This window comes from Paraphaeosphaeria sporulosa, assembly GCF_001642045.1.
Source record: "Paraphaeosphaeria sporulosa strain AP3s5-JAC2a unplaced genomic scaffold CC84scaffold_17, whole genome shotgun sequence".
NCBI classification, from domain to species: Eukaryota; Fungi; Ascomycota; class Dothideomycetes; order Pleosporales; family Didymosphaeriaceae; genus Paraphaeosphaeria; species Paraphaeosphaeria sporulosa.
In genome coordinates this window covers 178-16,443 of record NW_017253376.1, presented here as the reverse complement: position 1 = coordinate 16,443, position 16,266 = coordinate 178, and the positions used below count along the sequence as shown (strand labels likewise).

At 54.6% G+C, this 16,266-nt stretch overlaps 8 protein-coding genes and 1 non-coding gene across 9 annotated transcripts; 4 read left to right on the top strand and 5 right to left on the bottom strand.

The window, feature by feature from the left end:
• Nucleotides 1-638: 638 nt before the first annotated feature.
• Nucleotides 639-3,842, bottom strand: CC84DRAFT_1223436 (uncharacterized protein; the record flags this gene model as incomplete). Its single annotated transcript, XM_018183491.1, has 2 exons — nt 639-3,426; nt 3,472-3,842. The coding sequence occupies 2 exons, from the start codon at nt 3,840-3,842 to the stop codon at nt 639-641; spliced, it is 3,159 nt and encodes a 1,052-aa protein (XP_018029048.1).
• Nucleotides 3,843-4,619: 777 nt separating this feature from the next.
• On the top strand, nt 4,620-6,159 carry CC84DRAFT_1223435 (uncharacterized protein; the record flags this gene model as incomplete). Its single annotated transcript, XM_018183490.1, has 4 exons — nt 4,620-4,770; nt 4,863-5,289; nt 5,338-5,581; nt 5,638-6,159. 4 exons carry the CDS (start codon nt 4,620-4,622, stop codon nt 6,157-6,159), a joined length of 1,344 nt encoding a protein of 447 aa, XP_018029047.1.
• Nucleotides 6,160-6,900: 741 nt separating this feature from the next.
• CC84DRAFT_1223434 (2-nitropropane dioxygenase) lies at nt 6,901-7,997 on the top strand (the record flags this gene model as incomplete). Its single annotated transcript, XM_018183489.1, has 2 exons — nt 6,901-7,305; nt 7,353-7,997. The coding sequence occupies 2 exons, from the start codon at nt 6,901-6,903 to the stop codon at nt 7,995-7,997; spliced, it is 1,050 nt and encodes a 349-aa protein (XP_018029046.1).
• A 19-nt stretch (nt 7,998-8,016) lies between these two features.
• Nucleotides 8,017-8,826, bottom strand: CC84DRAFT_1233716 (uncharacterized protein; the record flags this gene model as incomplete). Its single annotated transcript, XM_018183793.1, has 1 exon — nt 8,017-8,826. One exon carries the CDS (start codon nt 8,824-8,826, stop codon nt 8,017-8,019), a length of 810 nt encoding a protein of 269 aa, XP_018029045.1.
• A 674-nt stretch (nt 8,827-9,500) lies between these two features.
• CC84DRAFT_t109 lies at nt 9,501-9,579 on the bottom strand. Its single transcript has one exon. It is a non-coding gene; the product is annotated as a tRNA-Thr (tRNA).
• An 882-nt stretch (nt 9,580-10,461) lies between these two features.
• On the bottom strand, nt 10,462-11,361 carry CC84DRAFT_1169848 (uncharacterized protein). The gene has a single exon (XM_018179769.1). The coding sequence runs from the start codon at nt 11,037-11,039 to the stop codon at nt 10,686-10,688; it is 354 nt and encodes a 117-aa protein (XP_018029044.1). The 5' UTR covers nt 11,040-11,361; the 3' UTR covers nt 10,462-10,685.
• A 201-nt stretch (nt 11,362-11,562) lies between these two features.
• On the bottom strand, nt 11,563-13,337 carry CC84DRAFT_1169847 (oxidoreductase domain-containing protein). The gene is made up of 2 exons (XM_018179768.1): nt 13,018-13,337; nt 11,563-12,962 (listed from the first exon to the last, which is right to left on the bottom strand). The coding sequence occupies exons 1-2, from the start codon at nt 13,077-13,079 to the stop codon at nt 11,822-11,824; spliced, it is 1,203 nt and encodes a 400-aa protein (XP_018029043.1). The 5' UTR covers nt 13,080-13,337; the 3' UTR covers nt 11,563-11,821.
• Nucleotides 13,085-14,210, top strand: CC84DRAFT_419704 (uncharacterized protein). The gene has a single exon (XM_018186151.1). It carries the CDS (start codon nt 13,386-13,388, stop codon nt 14,037-14,039), a length of 654 nt encoding a protein of 217 aa, XP_018029042.1. The 5' UTR covers nt 13,085-13,385; the 3' UTR covers nt 14,040-14,210.
• A 1,456-nt stretch (nt 14,211-15,666) lies between these two features.
• Nucleotides 15,667-15,975, top strand: CC84DRAFT_1105411 (uncharacterized protein; the record flags this gene model as incomplete). Its single annotated transcript, XM_018175095.1, has 2 exons — nt 15,667-15,724; nt 15,779-15,975. Coding segments are annotated over 2 exons (255 nt in total), but the record flags the coding sequence as incomplete, so codon positions are not given.
• Nucleotides 15,976-16,266: the final 291 nt, after the last annotated feature.

Genomic DNA, 16,266 nt, shown 5'->3' with positions numbered 1-16,266 from the left:
TATCTGGTTTGTGTCGCTGAAGGGGCTTGACCACGTATGCATGCTTTTAGAGAGCCATTGAGAGGCTGCACCAGCACCAGCTCATCCACTACCTCGAGCAGCCGTAATATCACAGTCCCAAGAGATATGATTGTACCCCCAAATTTAGTCCGCCAGGGGACTAGCCTCACCCCTGGCAGTTCTGAGATTGGTTGCCGCCCCGCTTCAACGTACCCACACGCGACAACGTGGGGTTGGAAGAGGGCGTTGATCTTGCGCATTATTTGCCCCCATGGAGCGCCAGACCGTGCCAGCCATGGAAACGGCAGTGACACGTCTGCGAATCTGTTCGACTGCGCTTTGGGACGAAGGAAGTGCGACAGATGGGGCGGTACGCTATTTTGGTCGGACCAGGGTCGTCTCCTTGCAAAAGCAGGATACAGAGTACAGACGCGAGTCTTGATAGAGATTGAAGCCCAAGCGCAACTGCGTCTTGGAAGCCGATCACACTTGAACGGGGACACGCTAAATCAGTCATATTCCAATACTTACCAATCTTGCCATCAATGCCAGCGCCGGTAATGCATGAGTTGAGTAATATACAGATGGTGTACACGTCTAGTACTTCGGTGTATGCGACCATTGCGAACGTCAGAAGTCTATGGCGCTGCGATGGGTTCATCAGGTGTCTGCTGCGCAAGCTCCTCCAATTTCTCCGCCATATGCAAGTCTCGAACGTCCCAGCCAGTTTTCTCCGTGGCCCAATCTTTCTTATCGCCTAAAATAGCAACGCTACTTTCAGACACTTGTTTTACGAGGAATTCGTCTGCAACGCGCTGGATCTGCTCGGCCGTGACATCCAACAGGCGCTCCCTTCTGGTCTGGAGCATGTCGTCTGTGATACCGGACAGGAACAATCGCATGCCCTCTTGACTTACGCTTTGCGGCGCATCATAGCCCTGGAAGACACTGAGTTTGGCTTCCTCAAGGTCTTGCGCCGTCCAAACACGGTCACGTGCCCATTGTCCGGCCTCAGCCATAATCTTCATCGTGTTCTGTGGATTGGGATCACGGTAGCTGTACATGCCGAAAATGCCTCCCAAAGAACGCGAGTAAGCGCCTCCACCGTAGGCACCACCCTTTTCTCGGATTTCGTGGTGCAGATGCTTGTGAGTGAGCAGCTGTGCGAGAGTCTCGAGAGCTGCGCTGGAGGCATCTGTATAGGGGACTGTTGGGACGGCTCTTGCGGAATAGTATACTTGGTAAGGAAGCGGAAAGAAAGATTTGGCATTCCGGGGGTATTCAGCGTGTTTTGATGCAGGAGGAAGAGTGGCATTTTTCGGCAATGAGCGAAGGAAGCGCTGCAAAGCTTCCTGATTCGACGTTGAGCTCTCAGGGCCACATGTAAGGGCAACGCGAAGCTGATTGCCATGAGCGATGGTGAACGACTGAATAGCCTTGAGCTTCGCGATTACATCGCTGAGTGACTCAGTCATCGAACGTGCTGCGAGCGCCGCCGTAAGCTTGACTTGGGACAGCCCTCCTGTTTGTTCGGCCAGTCTACCTACGGGTGTGAGCCCGGCTTCGGCAAAGGTCCTGGCGAACGAATGGCCTGATTCGGCGATGGAGTTGATTACACCGCTGGCAGAGCTTTGCAGCAGCTCACGGATTTTCTTTTCCGTATCCGGGCCATCAAAATTGGTCTCCATGATGATGGTACGAAGAAGCGTGTACATGTCGGGTATGTTCCGATCTAACGCAAATCCAGAAAAGGAAAAGCCTTCCTCAAATTGTTGCAGAGCGAGCGGGGAAGGTGATGCGTGATGACCCACCGTGATTCCGCCAGTTTTGAGCTTGATCAGTTCCTCGAGCTGCTCCATGCTCTTGTTGCGGGTTCCCAGGCGCATAATGGCGCTGGTAAATAATGGGATCATCTCCCTCAGCTCATCCGGTAAGTTCTCCAGATGGTGAACCGCACGAAAATAAGTCAGCCCATTGGTCGGAGCTTCCCGCCACTGCACCTTTACGCCGTCAACTTCGCTGTACCGAAGAGGTTTGCGTTCCTTCTCACGAGGGATATCCTTTACGTGAACAGTGGGCAAGCAGCTGAGATCTTGATTTCTGGCATTCTCTTGCAGTTCAAGCAGTTCAAGCTCGCGTTTCTCCAAGTACTCTCGAGCCTCTTCTTGGCTAGAGAATCGTTTTGTCACTTCGGAGATTTTTTCGGCAAGCCGCTCGTTCTCCTCGTCGACTAGATCCTGGGCAAACCTCTCGGATGGTGTCATTGTGAAGGTCAGGGTCCGGTCGTTGAGAAGATATTTATCCAACAGATTTTCCAAGTAATCTCCTTGAGCAAGTCTTTCTTGGAATGCCTTTACAGTGTCTTGCCATGCAAGTGCAGCCATGGGATCTACACCATTAAACCAGCCAGGTTTCAACCTTTGCATCATGTTCATGCCGAAATGGGCAGTCTTGTGTTTCAGCGACAGTTCTAGCTGGTGCAAGATTCCATCGATCTTGATCCTATCGAAACCGTTCTTCCTTGCTTCCAGTAGCGTCGTTGCAATGGTTTCTCGAACCTTTGGCACATCGTCTTCTTTGACGGCATTCAACCCCACAGAAAACACGCCCAGCTTTCCAGCACTGTCGTAGCCAGTGTTTGGGCTGAAGTCAGCACCTAATCCCGACTCGATTAGGTTGCGATACAAGGGCGAACCGTATCCATCCATCAACAGGCTGCTCAATACACCTAAAGAAAAGTTCTCTAGGACATCGGCAGTATCGCCCATCAGCCAGGTAACCGACGTCTTATGCTGGCGATCTGCTGGTACGAGGGGATCCAATGGTCCGGGTACCGTCACGTGCCTTGGGCCGTTGAGCTTTATGGGGCTTTTTACATCATGATCCACAGAAATCTGGTTGAAGGCACGCAGTCGCTGGTTGATTTCCTTCAAGTGCTCTGTCAAAGGCATGTTGCCGTATGTCAAGAATTTTGCGTTACTTGGATGGTAGTGATCGGCGTGGAACTTGCGCAGCTGTTCCCAAGTCAGGTCGGTGATTTTCTGCGGATCGCCACCCGAATTGTTAATGGCCGGAAAAAGGTGGTCCTGGAAGCGAACGTAGAACAAGTAGCTTGCATCGGACATTTGGCCCTTCATCTCATTGTACACAACGCCTTTGAAGACCAGACGCTTGGCGTCGTCGGGGCCTTCTTCTTGCGCAGCTAAAGGGTTCTCCGGACCAATGCGCCAGCCTTCCTGGGTGAAGTCGGTTTCATGCAGGAGCGGGTGAAGCGTTGCATCGAGATATACAGACATGAGATTCCTGAAATCCTGGGCGTTGGTGGTTGCAAACGGGTAGGTGGTGTGGTCCGAGGACGTGAAGGCGTTCATGAAGTTGGAGAGGGAGCGTGGAAGCATCTTGAAAAAGGGATCGCGCACCGGATACCTGGATCGTCAGCGGACGGCACGCGGTACGGATCGTGTTGCCTACTTGACACTGCCGCACAGGGTGGTGTGTTCGAGGATGTGCGGCACGCCAGTGTCATCAGGAGGGTTCGTCTTGAAGCCGATGGAGAAGACATTGTTGGCATCGTCGCGCGCGATGTGGAGGTATTCGGCGCCCGTCTTGTTGTGCTGGAGCTCGAGCGCCGTCAGCTCCAACTCGGGCACCTGCTTGACGCGCTTGAGAGTGAAGCCATGGAGCTGCTCGCCGACGCGCGGGAAGCTCGAGAGGTCGGTGGCGGCGGCGGCATGTCCGCGTCGCAGGAGGCGCGTCGACGGCGCGTGCGGAGGGGCGCTGGCACTGGTACTGGTGCTGGGGGACCAGCGATTGCGCAGCTGACAGCGAGCGCTCCGTAACATGGCAGGCGGGCGTGCAGACGGAGGACGAAGGGTGCGTGGATCGCCAGCCGGCGCAGAAAAGCGACCCATGACGCCTGCGCCGCCGATTGGCCGCGGCAGGGCAGGCAGGGCAGGCAGGGCAGGGCACGTGATGCGGTGCTGACTAACGGGCGAGCGAGGCTCATGGAGGCTCTGAGCAGTGCAGCCAGCACAGGCACACGACGATTGGAGCGCGACGGCCTGCGAGTCCCGCACATTCGACTTGGAGCGCGGCCCTCAGCAAGCAGCAGCAGCGTTGCGCCTCCCCACGCCCTCGCCCTCGCCCCCGCCCGCGCCCGCGACGAAACTGCGCCAGCAGAAGGCTTTGCGAGTCCCCTCCCGGTGCTGCATCCCCACGCGACCCCATCACCTCTGGCGTCCGCCCTCGCAGACCACCGCCGCCTGCCCCTGCCTGCGCGCCTGCCTCGCCATCCGTGCTGCACCTGCCCGCACCCTCCTCGCCGCGCGCCGCGAGCCGCACACCGAAGCCCCCACTGCGTCCCCGATACGTCAGCGCAGCCTGCGTGCCTGCCCCTCGCACGCCCGAGGGTGATACACCGTCTTGTGTGTGTGTGTGTGTGTGTGTGTGTGTGCGTGCCGCGTTGAGCCTCCTGAGCTGCCGTCCCGGCCAAGGCAATTGCCGCTTCCTTGATGGCAGCCGTTGCCCACCAGTATCCCACGTCGACACCAGCACAACCACGGGCCGTCTCTCGGAGCATGGACACCAGCCGAAGCCCTTCCGCCTCCACCTCTGCCTCCATGGCGCCTGCACAGCCCGCGCCGCCCATGGCGAAGAAGGGCAAGGCGAAGAAGTCGCCCGACCCGTCCGAGCAGCAGAAGCAGATCCAGGCCAAAATCGCCCAGTTGGAGCAGGACGCCGCCGGTGACAAGGAGCAAGAGCTCGAAATCGGTGCGTTGCCCCTCCCCACACCGCGCCTGGCACGACCTGGACCATGCACCTTTGCGTCACGCCTCGGGCTGATAGTACTAACGACCCTCTAGAACGAGAAGTCAAAAAGGCAAACCGAGAGCTATCGTCGCTTCTCAATAGCATGGATGGCCCGCTGACCCGCGTCGAGGTGGTCCAGAAACGCTACACGGAGCTGCTCTCGGAGATGAAGCGAACCGAGCGGGAACACCAGAAATCCAAGAAACGCGGCGATCAACTTCAAAAAGAGAAGGATGCGCAGAGGTCGGAGCTCAACAAAGTCACCACCATGAGAGACAAGCTCGATAAGCTGTCACGAGACTTCGCCAAGGAGAACAAGAAGCTGAAGGACGAGTTGCATAAGATGGAGTCCACCGAATCAGCCGCGCGGGAAGAGCTACACCACCGCCTTGAGGAGCTTGTCTATGACGTCGACAGTTGCATTGCCCAGCAACACCACCCAGAACCGCAGAATCAAGCAGACGTTGAGCTTGACGAATTGTGCGTGAATCGCCGAATACCTTCTGTGTTGAGGTTGACGTGTCGCAGGTTTCGGCAAAAATTCAAATCATTTATCGACCAGTATGAGTTGCGCGAGCTGCAGTTTCACTCACTTCTTCGGACCAAAGAACTTGAGATACAGTATCAGATGGCCCGACTCGAGCAACAACGTAAACAGCAAGAAGCAGAATCGTCCAAATCGCACCAACTCACTAGGCAGGTGTCCACATTCTCGCAGACCGAAACAGAACTACGCACCCAGCTAAACATATACGTGGAGAAGTTCAAGCAGGTATGATTCCTCAACGAATACGGCGTACACCATTGGTTAATACTGACCAGATGCAGGTCGAAGAAACGCTCAACAACTCGAACGATCTCTTTCTCACATTCCGCAAAGAAATGGAAGAAATGTCAAAGAAGACCAAGCGCCTCGAGAAGGAGAATCAGAATTTGCAACGAAACAAAGAAGTCACCAATCGTAACATCGCGGAGATGGTGCAGGAACGCGAAAAGATGCAAGATGACCTGGCGAGGAAGACGAAGGAGGTGGAAGAGCAGCGCAAGAAGATTGCTCGCTTGGAGACACTCTGTAGAGGTATGCAAGCACAGGGACGAGGTCAAGTTCCCATGACCGAACTTGAAGAGGATGAGGAAGTGACTGAGAGCGAATATGAATACGAAGACGACGACGAGGAAGGCAGCGAGCAGTATGACGACGATACCGAGGACGATGCTATAGAGACCGTACCAGAACGTCGACCCTTCGGTCCCGTACCACCGCCTCCACCTCCACCTCAGAATCCTGCAAGCACAAAAGTCAACGGCCACAGACAGGCTAATGGACAGATCAATGGAGTCAAGCGCTAATCGCCGTACGTGCTAGATCGTTCCATGTCCTCTCAAAGGTAGCCCGATGCAAGGCCACGGCTCTATGCCTAGAGTCGCCAGGTCTAGCAAGGCGATTCCCGGTTCTCAAAGAATCTGTCGAGCTTCGGTCAACCGAAGACACGTTTCGGGGGCTCACGAACATCATGAAGACCAGGGTCCTATTCAAAGCCGTAGCCCAAGCCCGACAATGTAATGCGTGCTCGCAGCGCTTATGGAAGGTCTGTTGCTAAGGCTCTCCGGCGGGTGTACATTATCTCTCTAAGCAATGACATGCCGCTGTTCATCATCCTGGTTCGCGTTGAGTACTAGCTTTTGTTGGACTTCGATTCTGTGTGCACCTTGACCGAGCAGAGGCAATGTTCATTCCCAACAACTGGCCGACGCGATCCGTGGGCACAGATTTATCTTCTGAAGCATGCGCGTTATTTGCAGTTCGCGAACGCTGTTGTCGTGCAACTACGGATGGTTAAATGTCACGCGAAGGGCGACTCGCAAGTAGTCCTAGCGGTAGAAGGTGCCTCGGCTCGGCATGCAATCCCCGCGTTCGACAAGGATCCTTGCCATGCACGGTACTATTTAGCTTCCTCACACGCCCTTTGGTCTACGGTGCTCCCGCCATCTATCGCATCTACGCGCTCTGTGCACATGCCTCCGTGCCCCGTGATAACCTGATCCAACTTCCACCGCTCCAACCACGCTGCATTTGCCTGATCCACGATCATGTCGCTGCCCACCCTACAAACGCCTCTCTCAAAGCTGCTGGGCATTCAGTATCCCATTATCCTTGCGGGAATGGCCCGTACTTCTGGCGGACCCCTCGCTGCGGCCGTTTCGAATGCCGGTGGTCTGGGTGTTATCGGCGGCCTGGGCTACACACCCGCTCAGCTGCAATCCATTATTGACGAGCTCAAGGGTAATCTCTCGGACAAATCGCTGCCTTTTGGCGTCGATCTCGCGCTCCCTCAGGTCGGCGGATCAGCGCGCAAGACGAATCATGACTATACGCATGGCCAGCTCGACGAACTGATTGAAGTCACCATCAAAAACGGCGCGAAGCTGTTTGTCAGTGCGGTAGGCGTACCGCCCGCCAGAACAATCAAAAGACTTCACGAGGCAGGTGTCGTGGTACGTACTCTCAACCTGCTGAGATATCCATGACTGAGAGCAAATAGATTATGAACATGGTTGGGCATCCTCGCCATGCTGTCAAAGCACTGGAAGCGGGTGTCGATATTGTGTGCGCGCAGGGTGGTGAAGGCGGCGGACACACTGGCGACATTGCAAATTCCATACTAATCCCCGCTGTGGTGGATGTGGCGAGAAAGTATACAAGTCCGCTCACGGGGCAGCCGGCCATGGTGGTCGCTGCGGGTGGCATCTACAACGGGCGGTCGCTGGCGAGCAGCCTGATGCAGGGTGCTCAGGGCGTCTGGGTAGGCACTCGTTTTGTAGCTTCCACTGAGGCGGGATGTTCTCAGCAGCACAAGGAGAATGTTGTTTCTGCGCGTTTCGAAGATACAGATCGTACGCTGGTGGTCAGCGGGCGACCTCTCAGGGTCAAGCTCAACGACTACATCAGAGACTGGCACGCAAGGCCAGAGGAGATCAAGGCGCTGACCGAGGCGGGAGTCGTGCCGCTTGCGAAGGATATGGAGGACGAGAGAGAATTCGATATTCCGTTCCTTATGGGGCAGGTGGCCGGCGAGATTAGGGACATCAAGCCAGCCAAACAAATCGTAGAAGACATGGTGATCGAAGCGGTGGAGATGCTGAGTCTGGGGCAGACATATATTGCGAGACCGAGTAGTAAGTTGTAAGAGTACCGAAGACACTTTTCTACATGCACGATTTCCCGCCACACGAGGACAACGTGTGGACGTACCTTAGTTTCCCTCCTTCAACCCTGAACTCATGGCTATCAGGCAACCCTCCTTGTCCAAACCCTCCTGTACCAGCGAAGTCCATCTGCACATCAACAGTACCATACATCTCATCAATCACATATTGTCGATTGATCAACTTGACTCCGCTCGGAATGCCCACGTCACATCGATCGGTGGCCTGTCCTTTGCCTGTGTACGATCCTCCCTCAAGTCGTGCACACGGTTGGCCCCACGGCACCTTAATACTCTTGTCGTTGAAAATATTGCAATATGCATCCGCTGCTGCCTGGATTGCCTCCCGTGTGTCGCGCTTATCCGTGGGAATAGGATCCCACTTCTCTCTAGATGCCCAGTAATACGTTCCTGTGACATTGAATAACCAATCTCCCTTCGTTGTGACAATGTTGTCTATCTGGCTAATCTTCTGAGTAGTGTTGTCCAGGCGTAATTGCGTGGCAATCACGTAGGGTTTAGCAGCGGTTGTGACGATGAGCTCGCTGAATGCAGCGCACTGTGGAACGTCGTGCTGGCTGCGGTTGTGGGCAATGGTAAGAGCCTGCGACAATATTCCCTTCGCCAGATCCATGGATTTCCGGTTCTCCGTATATTTGATTGTTGAGGCGAAAGATGCGGCACCATTAAGTTTCCCTGTGGCTTGAACGACGAGGAGATCATCGGTTGCCGCTGTCAACTGTTCCCGAGTACATGTGGCGGTGGCATGGACGGTAAGAACTCCGAACACGATTGTCAAAATGTTCCGCATAACGGCAAAAACAGAATATCTGATGATTTGGGTGTGGTGTGTGTGCGACGACAGGAGCTGCCGATGCACAGGTCTTTTGTAGGCTAGGCAAGCCTCTGCCTGGTGACGCAAACATGTGAACTAATATCTACAAGATCTTTCCTTACGGGTTGGAACATATTGCGATCGTGTGCCCAGACGCCGGCAATGGCACTCTACAATATTTGTTCATCTAGGAAGGATGTGGGGCGATCCGGCAGCCCACATAGATCAAGCTTGATGAACACCCCACCCCGTGATTAGATGCGGTATGGTGGGGAAGTTTCACTATGAATCTCTTTTACCACCAATCTGCAGACCGATGTCTACGTACTTAAGCTGAACTCTACATAACAATTAACCTCATATGTTTGTTATTAGGTTAATTTAACAAAACTGAAATGGTGTTACCTACTCGCACTCTAGTGGCGATACTTCGTAGCTTTCTGCTTGATAGTCGCCTGAATGCGATACTATTGCAATCGCGTTTATTTGATCACTTACGTTCGCTGTGGGTACCATAAAATATATGATTCCCGCCGCGCTAGGCTGGTGTCACACTGGGGCAGTCTCAATTTTGTTAATCAGAACCAACCATCCATCATGGTAAAACAAGTTGTCTGTTGTTGAAATTTGGAGTAACTGTAAAAAGAAAGTGCCCACTGTCAGAATTGAACTGACGACCTTATCATAGCTTACTACTAGTGATACGCTCTACCACTGAGCCAAGCGGGCTTTGATCACATGCTTGATGACAAATCTTGGAAGTCGCGCTTATATATTAAAATTATTCTTCTACTGTGAGCCGCCCCAGAACAGCCGAACTCCAATCGTCTTACTCCTACAGCCTTCATTGCTTTTCTTCAGCTTTGCGACTTAGCAAATTAAGGACATCTTCTTATAGTGCAGTGGGGCGATGTTGGAAAAGCGAAACGACTCGCCGAATTTCCCTAGCCATTTCGACAATGGCATTACCACACTCGGGAGACGCACCCAGTACCACTACTACCATCACGACCTCGTTTTTGTTATACATATCATCCCGTTTTAAAGACGTCTTTTAGAGAAGAAGATGTATCTACTAATGAACTTTGTCTCTAGAGACATTGTCCCTGGTGGCGCACGAGCCTACCAAATTCTCCTACTGCCGAATCAGGGAAAATCAATATCTAAACGTCATGGATGATCCCTTACGTGGTACTGCATTCGACGCACGTTCTGCCCACTGCTAGATTGGGCAGTTTGAACAAACAACGCGATGCAGTGGCTTTGCGATTCCAGATGCAGACTTCAGCTTACCTCAGGGTGCAGTGGTGCGAAGACCTTCGTTGAAACAGCTTTAGAATCAGAACAGGCTAAGACGGTGATATGTGAAAGACGACCGTTCGCTCTTCTCTGAAACATGGCAGTCACCACCTAAAGGACCTCGAGCGTACGTTATATGGCATCAGCTGTCTTGTGGATTTCTTGGGTTCCTGCACAGGAGAGCATCTCTAGATTTAGGTATTGTGGTCTGCTGACATAGGCTGGTTGACTCGCCTGTGGCTAGAGGTCGCCTGGAAACTGTCCTACATAATTCATCTCGCGGAAACGCGGTGCAAAGGAAGGCCGAATTTGTTCATATCTTATAAGTTGAATGCAGGCGATTCTTGCGTAACATGTGTCCCAAAATGTGGACAATATTCGTGGGCGAAACTCGCGTGTGGTATTCTATGGTACAAAGCAAAAAAGCATTTCTGGATGTCCAGGGGCGAGCCCCGCTTCAGAGGAACCGCGTCGTACCGCTTTGCAGTCACTGCTACATGCACTCATGATGGACGTTTTCGGATTCCGCATCCTGCTCACAAGATTTTGCTTTTGACAATGCCCTCAAAATGCTCGAAACAAAACTTCCCTCCGATAAAACACTCCACCATCCATTTCCACCACGCGGCACTGAGTATGCTCACCCCATGATCCTTCAACTTCTTTGCAAAAATAGCGCTCTCGATAGTATGCGCACCGTACAAGAACCAGAAGATGCCAGTCTGCAGCCACTGTGCGGCATTTGCGAGAGTAGGTGATTGCGACAGAAGCTGGCCGTGGAACGCCGAGAAACGCCGTGACGCAGAAAGTGCCATTATAATTCCGCACACGATGATGGGTTTCGAGAGGTGCGATGGTGGAAGCTTGTAAGGAACGGTTCGGGTGCTCATTGCGGCGTAAGCTGGCTTTGCGTTCTACGGCCAGGTGTAGAGACAGAGGATATGCTGGACTGCGGCCGCCTTGCTCACTCGCATGTAGATCAGGTGTGAATGTGCATCGTATGTGGCATCCTCCCTTTTATCTCCGATGCGAGTCATGAGCTAAGGAAGTCGAAGCGATTACCTCGGTATACGGGCGTGGTCTCTTGATTGCGATCCGGTGTTGACTCGGCCAGAGTGCGTCGCATTATAGAATAATGTTTACCTTTGAGATGGCTCAGGAAATTGTTTGGTTTCAATGCTCCCTACCCTTTAGAGGTGGTTACCGCCGACCCGGACTTCAATCCGTGCGCAACTTCCCTGATCGGGCAAGCAGTCACTTCCGTCGATGACTGGAACGACTGCGAACATTGAATAGCGCAGGCGTGTGCAGTGGCGCGCGTTCACGTGAATTTTACAGGGCTACCAGGCTCTTCAATTGGCTTAGTGACCGGCTGTTAATTTCCGGTGGTGCACGGTGGCAAGCACTTCAGAGCAGACCATGTTTTGAAGCTACCGTACGCACTTTGTGCTCTGGTTTTGCTCGTCTACTAGAACCTAAAATGACACAACAATTCCATGTTCTGACCATCACATTACCTCGGGAGCTTCTAGGATCGGGTAACGCAAAGTGTATGCGATGACACGAAGATGGCAAAACGCATCAGGGCAACACGGGAAACGGACATGATGATAGTACGCTAAACAGGTTGAGGGGCTGCGTTTGGTCTATGGGCTGCCTCTTTGCCTAGAGCTCAGAGCTGGGTTGGGTACTTGGTGGTCTCGATCTTGTCGGGATATGTGAGGCCGCCCTGCTTTCTCGTCTCATCCATGACGTCCATGATGAGAATACTCTCGTCGAGACCTTCGTACCGGCCTTCTTTTCGACCGTTGATGAGGGCATCGGCTGCCTCGTCTGCCTCCCAGAACATACCGTGCCCTTCGCCCTCGGCATTGGTGGTAGCGCCGAACCCGTTGTGCCATCCGCTTCCCTCGCCGGGACCGGGCTGCGGCCAGGTCTTGTCCTCCACAGTGCCGTCTTTGAGGACGATGCGGGTGCGGGTCGGGCGGAAGGCAGGCGGGAAGACTTGGATTTCGCCGTTGGGGCCCTGGATACGGATTCCAGGAACGTCCTGGTTCCCGGCTGGGGAAGTCGCGACGCGGATCGAGGTGGTGGCGATGGCATGTGCTTCGCCGCCGGCATCGTCGGCGCGCGGGAAGCTCAGGACGATAGTTGTCGTTTCGTCAGCATCCTTTGTGGGGCCGTAGTTCTTCATGGCGGCGAGAACCTTGGGGGCCTGACGGGCACCCGGCGGCTGGGTGTGATAGAGCGTCTGGAAAACCCAGGTCAGGCTGTAGATGCCGAGATCGAGCAGAGCGCCGCCGGCCAGGTCCGGGTTGACCATGCGGTTGGTGCCGTCCTTCCACTGCACCTCGGGGTCGCAGGCCATGCTGTTGTCGGCGAAGACGCGCGCCACGGGGCCGATGCGGCCGGCGGTGATCTGGTCGCGCACGTAAACGGACAGCGGGAAGTATCGCGTCCATACGGCCTCCATGAGGAAGAGCCCCTTCTCGCGCGCCTTGTCGGCCAGGGCGCGCAGCTGGGCGGCGTTGACTGTGAAGGCCTTTTCGCACAGCACGGGCTTGCCGGCCTCGAGCGCGAGCATTGCGTTCTGGTAGTGATGCGAGTGCGGCGTTGCAACGTAGACAATGTCGACATTGGCGTCGTCGACCAGCTCCTGGTACGAGCCGTAGGCCTTTGCGTCGGCCGGCGCGCCCGTGGCCTTGAGGAAGTCGCGTGCGCGCGCCGGCGACGACGACGACGCGGCCGCAACGACCGTGTGCTTGAGGTGGCGCACGCCGCGCGTGGCAGGGTCGACCAGCAGGTCCTTGGTGCTGCCTTTGCTGTCAGCCATGGCGTGCACTCCAACCCCGCGGGCGCAGGACCTACAATGTCGTGGCGATGCCGCCCGTTGCCAGAATGCCCCAGCGGATCGTCTTGGGAGCGGCCATGGTGGGCTGCGTCTACTCGAGGGTGAACAGTGAGTCGCAGGAGAGCGGCGGGCAGCTGAGGACACGGCGGGAGGCACACGGCGATGCCATGTAGCTTCACGTCATGTCCCGCACGCTGCCAACCCGGCCCCGCGGCGCGACAACCCCACTCTTGCCTGCCGTCGACGCCGCGCCCAGCTCGGGCCGCCGAAGAGTGGGCGCGTCCGACCTTGCCAGTTCCTGAACGCCTCGTGCTCTGGTCCCTTGGCTCCCACTGTTGGCGGCCTCGTGCTTGTCCGGCACGGCTGCGCTGTCCGCATCCTATCCATGTTGCAACTAGGCCGCCGTCGAAGCATGCTGCACGTACCCCGGCGTGCCTTCTTGCTGCACACAGCCTCTTGCGAACCGTCCATCAACTTTCTGCAAATAACCCCTGATCCGCCAATCATCTCTACCACCCTCTGTCTGAGGATGCAAACTCGTAATCTCGAGCGAAAAGAGCTGTCCAGGCGAGGAATTGGCATATCGCGGCTAAATGCACAACGGGACTACGTCGCAGCCCGCGGCGTGGCCGCACCACATAGGCTCACTCCATCGGCACCTCGGTGGCTTGTGTGCTCCCCAAGCTACCAAAGGTGCGCCATCACCTTACCACCGGTGCCAGTCCCCGGTGAGGCTTTTCGGGTGACTGGTACAGCTCGAACGCTTTGGTTACACGCGAGATGCCACAGCTTTCGTATACTCGATCAGCACTGCCGCATCTTGTTCAGTCGTTCGATATTCGAGCGGGTTGGGCCACGTGTGCGCGAGCGAAGTTCGGCTCCAGCAAACCCTGCCGATTGCTCCTGCGAATGTGAGAAATGCAAGGTGAATCTTGAGGAGGTGGCACAGGCTGTGCGTCATTGTAATTGGGGTTTTCCTGCGGCCTTGTCGTGGGCATACGGCTTGATCACTATTGTACCAACACGGATTTATGTATAGCGGCTAGCATCGTCTCATTCCCATCCAGCACAGATGCGGCATCATGCTGCTCGCCGTCACCTACTGACCAGGGCAGACTTCCCGGTTCATGGGAGGTTTGCATGGTCTCGATGACTAGCATATGTCCTTGCGCCATTGTGAGGTCCGTCAAATGGCCAACAGCTGCAGCTAGTAGAAGCCGACGCAACCCCTGTGCGCCTACTCGGGACATCCGCATTAACGCCGAACGCCCACCATTCAGACTGGTTGTTGCCCATAAAACATAGCACCCTGCACCTCACTTCGATGATCCAACGCGTTGACTTACAGCACACTCCTTTGGATCCCCTTCAAGCCTAGCGCGATGCAGAAGCGAGACCACGTCACTTGCCACAGTATCGGACCATTTCGAATTGCAACCGGACAACACGACACAACTGACAGCTCATTGACAGCGAGACGCACCCCACTTGTTCTTTACGCATCATCTCGTGTGTGGTGGCAAACCGACTGGGACTGGGCTAGCGTGCATTGCACGGCTGGGGGCAGCTAGAGCTTCGGGCATGATGAACAAGAGACGGCGAGGTGCATAGTGGTGCAATGAACGGATGGCCAGAGCACAGGGCTGATGCTCTAAGCACGCAACGGCCCGGCTCGTTAAAAGCATCAGTGTCAAGGGCACGCAGGATCTAAGCACAACAGAGTTTGAAGACGTGGACGACCATCCCCAGCCACGCGCTGCTGGAATGCCGTGATGTGACTGGACGCCATCATGCGTACGGCAACGATCGAGCTGACCTGGCTAGCCTGAGTCAGGCCGCTATGCATGGACATCACGCCATGGACGCGTTTGGTTGACGAGTTCCTGGCAGAGTTTGGTTCGGTGCGGTCCGGAACGAGGACGGAGCGCAAGGCAAAGCTCTTGCGCGGGTCCGTACCTTGAACGGCAATAGCTCAGAGCCTAAGAACGCAAGTGTGGACAAGCCGGCATCATTAGCCTTATAGCTCCTGCTGGCCTCTCAGCCAACTCATACAAACCAATCTTCATTTGGCCAAGCCGTGCATGACCCCACATGATTTCAGTACTCATTGGTCCCAGAAGATCTGAATGTTGCATGACTGGCTTTTATATACCTTGTCTGCCCACGGTGGATTGCCTGCACTCATGTTTTTTCGCCTGGTCTTAAATGACGACTCAAATTCCAAAGCCAATAAGAGCAAGCATGCGACACCAACCAGGAGAGCCACACTCCCCAAGACGTCGGACGTTTATCTAGCAACACGAACCACGCGGGACACAGGCGGCAATACCCCTCATCCACTCTACCACCCTACTGGATCTTCAGCTCGGCAGAGTCGATTTTTGCGGAGAGGGCAGTTCAAGCATGCGTTGTGGAACTATAAACAGTAGGCCAGCATCCCTAGGTTTCGCATTGTCTTACGTTTCTGTCACGAACCTGGACCATTGGTCCTTCCCGGACAGCAACTATCCTCTAGGGTGACTCCCGTCATCGATAGCAACTCGACGTCTGCTTTGCCGGCAACGCCTACCATGGCCGCTAACCGACAAGAGACTTATATACAAAAGCTTCAAAGTATGTGCCTTGTTTCCTGCACTGTCTGCAACTAACAATCATCTTCTTTAGGCTATTGCACGGCCAATCAAATCGCGCAGCCGCAGTTCCAGGACTATTCAGACCCAAGAGGTATGCTTCTAACTAGCAAGTCCACCCCATGTGCCATGTATTAATTATTCAAAGGGATTAGAACAGCCTGGTCTAGCGGCGTTGTCGTGCAAGGCCGTGAATTCCGAGCCCATCTTTGGCGGGACTACCGTTATCTAGAACAATCCCGTGAAGAGGCCGCTGAGATTGCTTGGAAGACTTTGAATGGGATACCTGTCACAAATGCTCCACAGTTTACATACGGACGTGGGTACACTACAATGTCAAGATAGATAGTACTTTCGCGATACGTGTATCGGCGCAGGTGAAGCAAAACATCCACGTAGGATCTAGGATTATTTATAGGTATATTGTCACGGTAACCTTAGAGGCTACCTGACAAGCATGGATATACTGCTGGCAGTAGTATATCTTAGAGATGTCGCGCGCTGGCGGCCAGCCAATAGATTATTAGACGGGTGGCCCGTCTGCTAGCTGATTGGTCAAAGCATGGCGCTAGCCACCCTTGGCGAGGGCGTGCGACGAAGCGAGAAGATAGATCCACGCTGGATAGGGGGGAGAGG